General features: G+C 39.4%; 1 protein-coding gene across 1 annotated transcript in view; it reads right to left on the reverse strand.

Moving 5' to 3' along the window:
* The window catches only part of LOC109225884 (riboflavin biosynthesis protein PYRR, chloroplastic), a 13,127-nt gene extending 4,549 nt beyond the window's left edge, over window positions 1–8,578 (reverse strand). Inside the window, exons 1-6 of the mRNA XM_019390696.1 lie at window positions 8,105–8,578; window positions 7,151–7,285; window positions 3,440–3,539; window positions 3,208–3,333; window positions 2,748–3,061; window positions 1,702–1,821 (exon numbers count right to left, since the gene is read on the reverse strand). Of these exons, the coding sequence (XP_019246241.1) occupies window positions 1,702–1,821; window positions 2,748–3,061; window positions 3,208–3,333; window positions 3,440–3,539; window positions 7,151–7,285; window positions 8,105–8,488 (1,179 nt within the window). The 5' untranslated portion in view covers window positions 8,489–8,578. The remainder of the gene's footprint in view (window positions 1–1,701; window positions 1,822–2,747; window positions 3,062–3,207; window positions 3,334–3,439; window positions 3,540–7,150; window positions 7,286–8,104) is intronic.

Genomic DNA, 11,118 nt, shown 5'->3' on the forward strand with positions numbered 1-11,118 from the left:
TATATATATATATAACTTATTTCTCACTTCTATTTTTATTTGATGTGATGATGACATCAGTGAGGATTCATATAGCCGACCGCGACTTGTTTTGGACTGAGGCGTAGTTGTTGTTGTTGGAGACCTTTGCTTTTTACCAACCTTGACTGATTATCATAGTGATACAGGATGTTAAATATTTTGTTTGAAACTACAATGCACTCGGTTAAGTCTAGCCCAAGGAAGTTATTATCTGCTCTTCAGAGGTAAGTCTGCACACACAGGACAATACCAACAACATGCAGTGTAGGACCCTCATTAAGCTGACTTTGCCAAAGGTAACTATAAGAGTTTGAAGATTGGGAAAGATAGATAGATAACGGAAAGCTGCGTCTGGAAACACCTAAGCAAAATCTTTTATCTTGGGCATATGCACTCACAAGAGATGTGAATATGAGCAATACAACGTGAAGGAGGAATATGGAAAGAAGTTTAATTGGCAGGCAAGATTGGCACATGGATAATGAATGAGGAGAGTAACTGAGCTCTAACTTAAGCACTTTTTTTTGAAAGAGATAGAAGTAACACGGGACTAAGTAATTTCTCCTGCAATTCCTACTTATCCTTCTAATGCATGCTGATATCCTGACTACTTTCTCTTTAGTTTCTTCCTTTTTGAAAGCTAAAGTTCCCTTCAAGGTAAAATAAAATCAACTATGACTCAGTTACAAGATTACTTAGGCACGGATATAGGAATCCTTTGAGTACATTGCGCTTATTCGGTTCAAAGGATTCATTAAACCTAGACTAATTTTTACGCTGTCCTTTAACCTACTGCTGCCCTTCTACTTTATTTCAGTTCGATATCGCCTCTGCTTTGTGACGCTCCGACAGGTAGAGTTTTCCACTGAAGTGAAAGTTTTTACAAATTCCTTGGTTTGTTAGAACTTAAAAACCTAATTACCTAATAGGAATGACTTTTCCTCTTAGGAAAGGTAAAAGACCATTGATTTTTGCATTCCTCTTCTGCATACAGTTTGTCGTGGAGGTTGTTCAGATTATCAGGAAGGCTATTGTGATTCCTTCCTCTTTCAATAAGCTACTTACAACCGGGCAATGTGGTTTCAGGAACAGAAAGGAAGAAAAACTACTACAAGCATGCAGCTTATTTGGCTTAGACATGGTAACATGGTTAGCAAGAAATTCAACAACATTCCACGATGAAATGTAACTGGCATCTAAAATCTATAAAAAGGATTTTAGCCTAGCAGAAAAACCAAGGTTTCTTTTTACTTCAGTGGATTTATCAGAAAAGATACCAGGACTTAAAACACAAGGAACTGGACTGGAATAAGAAAACAAGACCAGAAATTAGTGATGGCAATGGAGCGGAGCGGGTGCGGGGCGGGTTTGATCTTATGCAGGGCGGGTTGAAACTGTTTTTTCAAAATCTAATGAGGGGCGGGCCGGTTGCGGGTTTCCTTGGGGGTTTACTCCACGGAAATCACTATAGACCGTACAAAATATGGCAAGCAATTATTAGCAAAAATAACAAAATGAAAAAAAGGCGGGGCGGGGCGGTTTTAAATTTTGCGGGTGCATTCCTGCCAGAAATTTGGATAAGGCCAAAACGAGGAAAATGCACAGGGTGCGGATAAGTGACAGCAATACATGCATCTATTATGCACATCATCAGAGATTTAAAAGGAGAAGCATATTGACCTGCTCATAGCAAACATCAATTAGTTCCAGAGCCTGGGTCATCTCTACCATTCCAAGTTCACCAACTGGAGACGGTGCATTCTTCCCACCTATAATTTTGGGAGCAACAAATGCATGTACCTGCAGTAAGGTTTGAAATATATAACTGCAAAACAAAACTAAAAATTCCTATCCATATGCAAACTATCTGAAATTTCCTTTAGCAGAGCAGAAAAAGGTCTGTTTAATAACTAAGTCAACTAGAAGAGCTACCAACTAGTGGTGGCAAAATGGTTAAAAGAAAACAATTATTCATCTATATTATCCATTAAAAAATGGATAAGTAATGAGTTTATGGATAACCAATGGATAACTAATGAGTTTAACTTCTACATTTGTAAAGCCTCAAATTGGGGGTTTCTCATGTTTGGGAGACTAGGAATTCTCCCAAAACTAAAGTGATCGTATTCAAGAAGTCATGGATAATATGGATATCCATATTATCCGTTGGTTAACCCGTTTTTTAATCCATATTACATATGGGTCGGGTCAGATTTTGCATTACCCGTTTTTGACCCGTCCATATCCGACCCGCCCATTTGCCACCCCTACCGCCAACAAACAGGACTGATGAATTCTTAATAAGACGAAGAAGACCTTAAAGGCTGAACTGTAAGCAAAGCAAAGAAAGATACACAAACCGCTGGGAGTTTGATAGTCTATGCTCTGAGCATTGACAAAAACTTTTGATAGTACAATGAATAATAAAGAATGAACCAAAAGGAATCCATGCACTAGACAAGTCACACTGACGTCCTTATTTAGTTAAAACACAATGAGATATATCCTTGCATTGGATTGTTCTGAAGTAAAAAGCCCCTGAATCAGGCAGCTCGCTGTTATTCACTGGTGTAAAAGAACAGTAACTTCTAAAATGCTTTAAATAGAAAATCAAAATTAGCATTTCAGTTGCATACTCTCCGTTTAAGAATTAAAGAGGATAAATCAAATTTCTTCCTTACAAGTAATAAAAGCTCAGCAGGAGAGTACAAAATATGAGAGCAAACCTTGTGTATGACCCCAGAAGAAATAGCAGATGCAGCCAGTGTCCCTCCACACTCCCACAGAATTGAGAGGTAACCACGATCATATAAATACCCCATAACATCTCTAGGATCTAAAATATCAAATTCAACCACTTCAACGCCTTTGGATGCAAGCAATCTCTGGAAACTCCTCCTTGCACCTCTTTGTGTAGCAACTATAGTGGGGACCTCAGAAACATTCCAAATATGTGCATCTTCTGGAAGATCAAGAGTTTGAGATAATACAATACGCCGGGGAAGATGGCTACCACCATGTCTAACCGTCAAACGTGGATCTGGAAACCAAAATCAAAAGCATAGTAACAGTAAAATATCTGGGGCATCTCATCAAAGTTAAGCAGCATAAAGCCATTTTCGGCATCTCTAATAAAGCTGACAGTATATTAACAACATTCGGACATTGGACTGGGAAGAGTCATACTGTCTTTGCGCACAGTATTTCCTCCAACAATAACAGCATCACTTCTACCCCTCATTTCAAAAACACGAGTTCTTGACTTTTTGCTACTGATCCAAGATGCATGACCACTACTAGTAGAAATTTTCCCTGCATACACCATAATGTGACAATGGGTGATTGTCCAATTTGTTAATGAAAATTGTGATTTGTTACCATAACACTGCTGCAACAACATCATAGGCTCTGCGCTCACCATCAAGTGTCATTGCATACTTGAGAACAGAGAACGGAACTTGACACGCAGCTCTATATAGCAAAGGAGCATTGACAAAAAGGCAGGATTTCACAGCCTCCTGGAAATTATAGACCATAAGTGTTAACTCTACACAGAGCAGAAATTAAAGAATGTATGAATTAGCTCTAAAAGGCGAAAAACTACCATGATTTATTAAAGCAAGACATTAATAGTATATTGGGTTTACGTTTCTTCTTTTTTTCTTTTTTGAGTTTTAAAAAACAAATACTCATTTATCTTCAACAAAGATCTAGAACTCATCATAATAATGCAAATACTAAACCATTTGCTATGTCTTGAAATTAATGGTTTTAGTTTCTAATGTTAGGTCAAATATTATGCATCTAAACAAGGGTTAAATTACAAAAGATTTCCCCCAAAGTTTATCCACATAGCAGTCACCTTCTTCGAAGCTTTGATAGTGATAAAACCTATTTTATTCAGTAAGCAATCAAACTCAGTTTATTTATGCGATCAACTTTCCCTTCAGGATATCATATTTTGAAGCGTCTCTAGAATCAAAAAATAAAGCTTTAAACACTTCATAGTGATGCGCACACGCGCACACAACTTTTTGAGAAAGTACTATTATATTATAAGGGCAAGCAGGATGATCGACATACAAAAACAAGTTTGGGTACTCGAAACCTAAAAATAAGGAAGGTTACTGTAATATCTTAAAACTACCGGGGAGGTGAAGGTTATAGAAAGAAGCCTCAGGCGAAAATATTGCTGTCGGCAGCAATATTTTCACTCACGACTTATATTTCTAGATATATGTGTGAAGATTAATGCATCTGAAGGTCGAGCAATATCAAACAGATAAGTAATTTTGAGGAAAAAAAAAGAACAAGTTTCCAATCCCCCAACCTCCAATACAGACGTCAGGAAGACAGTAGACTACCAGGTTTCTGATGATCCTCTGTAAAAAGCTTGGACCAATCCAATCAAACACTTCAGCCTGTTGTGGAAGATGGCAAGGAAAACAGAGGCATTGGCATGTATCTTGGGATCCGTAGTAGGAGCATCTTGGTTTGCCAAGTGTCAGAATTTTGTCACATGATTGTAAAAGAAATTTGTAGTGCTCTTACTTTGCATTCCAGGATACTGGACAATGCCTGTATGTTTCTGCCTTCATTCACCACAAACATGGAGCTCTTAGACAGATAAGTAATCCAAAAACAGCCTCGAATATTAGTAGCATTGCTCTCAGATACATGATTTGCTGCTTCTCTGCCCCATATAAAGGCAATGTGTTATCTGCGTAGAAAATGTGAGATATCTTCACCTTCTAATTGGTCTCTTCTAGCACAGTGAACCCTTTTAACCATCCCCTGTCCATGGCATTATTTAGCATTCAATTGAAAGCTTACATAACTATACGGAAGAGAAAAGGAGAAAGAGGATTTCCCTGCCTCAAACCACCTCTACTGAATAGAACGACACCTCATTCCTCTAGGGGTTGGAAAGAATCACTATGGACTACCATTTACTGACCGAAAAGTAGGCTATGGAAATATAAGCTTTTATCCAGTTCATCCATTTAATGCCAATCCCCATAATTTTAGTGCCTCTAGTAAAATCTGGCAGTTCACGTTACATCTTTTCCAAGTCCACTTTACAAACAATTCCAGCTTCCTTCTTCCTCATTCTGGAGTCAAGGCACTCATTAGCAATGAGGGAAGCATCCGCTATTTGTCTTCCTAGGATGAAAGCCATTTGAAATTGTGTCTCCAACTGATCCCTAAAGTAACTCAGAAAGCACCTTGTAAAAGGTACCAATTAGACTTATTGGCCTGAAACCCCTTAATTCCGTAGCACCATTCTCCTTAGGGATTAGGGCAACGTAAGAAGCATTATAACTTTTCTCAAACCTATCATGAGTGTGAAAATGGTTGATGGCCATGATAAGATCAGACTTGATGATGCCCCAGCATTTCTTGTAAAATTCCATTGTAAAACCATCCGGGCAGGTGCCTTGTCCTCACTGCAGTCTTAATAACCTCGCATCTCTTCATCAAAGGGTCTTTGCATCAGCTGATTTTTTTATCTTAAATGGTTGGAGTGTTGTCTTGTACAATGAAAGCCTTCAATGGATCGGGGATTGGTATAGAGACTCATAGAAATTCAATATTTCACCGCTTATGGCTCTTCATCTTCCACTAACATCCCATTTGATTCTAATCTATCAATGTGATTGTATCCCCAATGAGCACTCACCATCTTGTGAAAAAAACTGTATTTTTGTCTCCTAATTCAAGGCATAACCGCATAAGCACCTGGACATCTGTCTCCATAACATTTCCTCTAATCTTGCACTTTCTTCCAACTCCATGGAAGATTCATCTTTGAGGAGTTTTTCATCTTCAGTGAGTTTCCTGGTTTTTGCTTACTAGCCAAACCACTGCACTTTTCTCAAAATTTCAGATTTCCTATGTTCCAACCTTCCAAAGATGTGATGATTCCACTCCTTTAGCTTTGCTTTTAGTTGCTGCAATTTTTTAGCAAAAATGAAGTCCAGGCTGCCATAAATGTGAAAGTAATTCCACCATTGTTTCACCAGTTCCTCAAAAACCTCATATTTCAAACCAAGCGAACTGACCACCAGTGAGTAGGGGGGTCTACAAGCTTGAGCTAATTCCTCCATTTCTCTGGTAACTCTGCTGCTGTGTCTTCTTTCTCCCGGAAACCTGGTGAGGTTAAATTCACCACAGATTACCCATGGCTCGGTGATGAGGCCCTTAACTGCAGATAACTCGAGCCAAGTTTTAGACCTTCAGTTCTATTTGTGGGGGCTTAAATCAGTGAAAGCACCCATCGAAACAAGTGAAGGATTCCTGAGGTGCACTGCGATAGAATGTTGGCCTCTAAGAGCTTTTGTTCCTTCCCAAGCTTCTTTATCCAAGATAATCCAAACGTTTGACGCTGATATTTCCACAATTGAAGAAGGTATAAACTTAGGGGGATGAAAAGCTTATGCAATTTGCTAAAATTCGGGTGTGACCTATGTTACACAGTGACGAGAATTATTTTACTTTGAATTAATTCTTCGCCATACTTAAATATCTTAGTTTGTTTTGCAATTTTAGTAATGAAAAGTCTTGGTAAGGAGGAGTCTGAATCGGAGAAGTGGAATTTAGTATATAACTGAGTATGGTGATTGAATATAAATGCTAATAATCTGATGTGAACATGATGTATGATTCTTTTCGAAGACGATATCCTGCAACTTTTGATTGGGAGAACTAAGGAGAGAAAATGCATGCCTCCACTTTTGAGAATTATCAAGAATATTTTGAATTCTGGGGAACCATAAGTAATTTGTCAAATGATTTCTTCTGCTGGTAGAAATCTGAGTATATGGTCTGATTTTACAAAAACATTTAGCACCATACCATTAATGCGGTACTCTTTTTTTTCTTTTCTAGAGACTTCTAATCTCATCAAAATGTGAAAAGTAGATAGATATTCACCATAACTGCAAGGTAAAAAAAACAAGGACACGTATGATGAATAAAATCAGAAGTGCAGTTAGTGCTATGGTTTCCTTGTATCATGTAGAATGTTTTAATTACTCCAGAACTAAGAATTGAGACCTAACAAAGAGTTAAATTGCCATACAGAAGCTCATCAAGTGCATTGTCCTGGATACTACATATTATATTTTACCTCAATAATCTTATTCTGTGTATCTTCCCCAAGCACATCAACTTGAAGGCCTTCACTTCTCAACGCGTGAATGGCATTGCCGCGAAGGTGTTGCAACGGATTCCGTATTCCAATAACAACTCTACTAATTCCTGCCTAACAAAGATGCATCAATCGCACTAAACTTTAACACAAAAGCGTGCATATAATCAACTTTTGCAATCAGTCTTCCTGGCTAATAAGGTGGTAATAAACAGATTAACTTTTAAGTGTTACATGAACTTCTCCTCTGAGCAACTTTGCATTTACGGTACCATGCTCCTTAAAAGTTAAAACTATAAAAGGTGAAAAGGTCAACACCAGCTGGATGCATTCCAATTAAAACACAAGTTGTTAACAGCAGAATTCACTATTGACTAGTAGTTGCAGAGCCAAGAATTTATACAAAGGGATTAAAAAGAAATAGAATGTCACACCTTTTGAGTCGCTTTGTCACTCCACTAGATTTTTCCCTTATATCAAGGGGATTCAATAGCTTATATATAACCATTAAAATACATTTTTACCCTATTTTCACAGTATAATTTGAATCCCTTTTCCATTATTTAGCTCCACAACTGTTGGCTGGGGGGACAAGCACGGACTTACGTGGATCCAAGAATTGAACTATTATCTATTCATCATAGCATCATGGTCCATTTTCCATTAAAAACGGAGGTGCAGTCAATCAAGCAGCAAAAGGATGAGAATCTGGACAGTCCCAAATGCATGAAACACACAGGTTCCGAAACAGTAATCAATTGCTTTCTCAATCTTGTGTAGTAAAATACAGCATGCTACTCTAGTAAATGTCTTGTATGTGTAAGGAAATTTCATTTGTGATACCCTTCTTCTATATGCTGGCACTATTTGAGTAAAGATACAGATTATTTTTACGTATATTGAAGGAGAGAAAGTCAAACTGAGTAAATATACCTTGATCAGGGCAGAGACAGCACTGCTATTGCTGTGACAGTCTCCAGGTTCCATATTGAGATAAGCAGTGGCACCTCGACACCGCTCGCCGGCGGCTTCCACAGCCTGCACCTCCGCCGGAATTGTCCCTTCGGCGTACAAGTAACCTTCTCCGACCACCGTACCTCCACCATTATTGGGATGGGCGATTACGCAGCCGAAGTTAGGATGAGGAGCGGTGAATCCGGCCGATTTGTCAGCTAGCTCGGCAGCGCGTTTGATGTACAGAGAATCAAGCGCGTGGAGAGAGGAAGCGGAAGCGGAAGTGTAATTGTTGTTGAAGGAAGAAGCATTAATGGGTTTGCAGAGAAGAGGAGTAGCTAATCCTCCGAGCAAATGAGCCATAGTATTGTCGATAACTTGCAGAAAAGGATATGTCAATATTGCTTATTGAGGATGGAGTAACCTGAGGTTAGATAACTGGAGTTAGCAGTTGACTAAAAATGTGATTAGTTAACTAATTATTGTAAAGTTAATTAGTGAATATTTGTTAGACCCAATAATGAGAATTATAGTAGCATGTTTGGTCAAGCTTCTAAGATCAATTCTTTTATTGAAGTACTTTTTGAAAAGAAAAAAAAATATTATGTGTTTGACAAATTTAAAAAGCACTTTTGAGTAGCAATATATATTTGACCAAGCTTTTCAAAAAGTGCTTTTAAATATTCCCTATGGTCCACTTTAAGTGATTTTTTGGCTATTTTTACACATATTAAGGAATTCACCTTTTAGCATTAATTAACAATAAAATTGACCATATTAACCTTAGTTTGCTCATTGGAAATACGGAAAAGGTCCAATAATATCCTTAAACTATTGAAAATAGCTCACTTCTGTCCTCTGTTAGCAAACTGGGCCAACAAAATCCCCCACGCTAATTTTTTGGGCCAATAATGCCTTCATTCTAACGGCCGCCTGTCACGACCCTAAATCCCAACCCGGTCGTGATGGCGCCTCTTGTGAAGACAAGGCCAGCCGACACACCTCCAATTCACTTTAAACAACTAAAACAATAACTACTAAGTCTTTAATCAGAAATAAAATCCCAAAATGAGCATTTAACAGTATAATTTGCGGAAATAAAAACCAACACAGCCCGACATCGAGGTGTCACTAGTCATGAGCATCTACTAAGGTCCGAATACAACTAGAGTCAAATATGTGCTAAATACGGTCTAATGAAATCGAGAGGGAGAAAAGAAGTGTTGCGAACGTCGGGCAGCTACCTTGCTAAACTCCGATGACTCTGCCTCTGAGCAACCAATACCCGCTACCTGGTTCAGAAATACCTGAATCTGCACACAAGGTGCAGGGAGTAAAGTGAGTACTTCCAACCCAGTGAGTAATAAAAATAAATGAAGATTGAGTGATAGGAAATCACGAAGAGTACATCAACATGCTGTATAGAAGCAGTACAAAACCAGTAAGAAAGCAATGAAGCTGTGAAATCTCTTAAGCACCTTAGCTCAGTTTAAACTTGTTCAAAAATGGCTTTTCAACAGTTAAGCAATTGAATGCAAGCAATTAGAACTTTTAACAGTAAAGCAAGTAAATGACGCGCAACTAGAAAAGATAAGCACGTAAAGAACCGTCCCTCGGGCACAATATCAATAGAATCAGCCCCTCGGGCACAATACCAACAGAACAGCCCCTCGAGCAAACACATGGAACAATACCAGCCCCTCGGGCATAATAACAACAGAATCAGCCCCTCGGGCAATAACATAGAACAATACCAGCCCCTCGGGCTATATCTCGTATCACAATGGGTACCCGCGCTCACTGGGGGTGTACAGACTCCGGGAGGGGCCCTTACGGCCCAAGCGCAATAACAAGCCATCTCGTGGCATAACCAATCCGGCCCTTGGCCTTACATAATAAACAAAATCATCACACTGGGTTCCCGCGCTCACTGGGGGTGTACAGACTCCTGGAGAGGCCCCTTCCTCACTGTTTTCGATTTAATATTACACTCAATCATGCTATGTTCTTACTGTTTTCATAACTCGGTTTTATTCACTCCTCCTGATTTCATAAATGATATTTTAAGCTGAGTACTTGTTTTACTGTCAGCCCGAGGGGCTTGAGTGAGTTCTAACTGAGTGAGGCCGAGGGCCTATGTTGTGAGGATGTTATGGGATCGGGTTGCGCGCCGCAGTGTGTTACACTGATTTGTGATATATGAGAGGCCGAGGGCCTGATTTATTGTGCCACGAGGTGGCTTGTGATTGATATGGGACCGAGAGCCTGTTGATTATGCCACGAGATGGCTTGTTATTGCGCTTGGGCCGTAAGGGGCCCCTCCCGGAGTCTGTACACCCCCAGTGAGCGCGGGTACCCAGTTTGTGATGTGATATAGCTCGAGGGGCTGATGTTGTTCCATGTTGTTGCCCGAGGGGTTGATACGATTGATTTTGACATAGCCCGAGGGGCTGGTTCTATTGGTATTTTGCCCGAAGGGCTGTTATGTGTTTCTATATTTTATACTTGTTTTCATTCACTCCTTTGAGTTGCTAAAAGATGTTTGAAAATGGTTTTACTGAACTAAGAAGTTTTTATGAGTTCTTACTATTTACTGTATTGTGCTGGTTTACATTGCCTCGCTGTAGCATTTTGCTGTATATTTATGTATTTTCTTATCGCTCAGCTGCCTTTACTTTTATTACTTACTGAGTTGGCGTACTCACATTACTCCCTGCACCTCTGTTTGGAGATTCAGGAGCCTCAGGTCACGCTAGCGAGGGTTGATTTGCTTCCAGCAGGCTTATTTGGAGTTGACTAGGTAGCTGCTCGGCGTTCGCAGCCCAGTGCTTCTCCTTCCTACTTTTATTTCATTTGTCCTAGTTTCACAATAGACTATGTTGTCTTTTCATACTCTTAGGCGGATTTTAGATGCTCATGACCGGTGACACCCCGATGTCGGGCTGTGATTGTTTCCGCATTTCTTCCATTTCACTTTGTTTTGGGATTTATCA

The sequence above is a fragment of the Nicotiana attenuata genome, chromosome 5, assembly GCF_001879085.1.
Source record: "Nicotiana attenuata strain UT chromosome 5, NIATTr2, whole genome shotgun sequence".
NCBI classification, from domain to species: Eukaryota; Viridiplantae; Streptophyta; class Magnoliopsida; order Solanales; family Solanaceae; genus Nicotiana; species Nicotiana attenuata.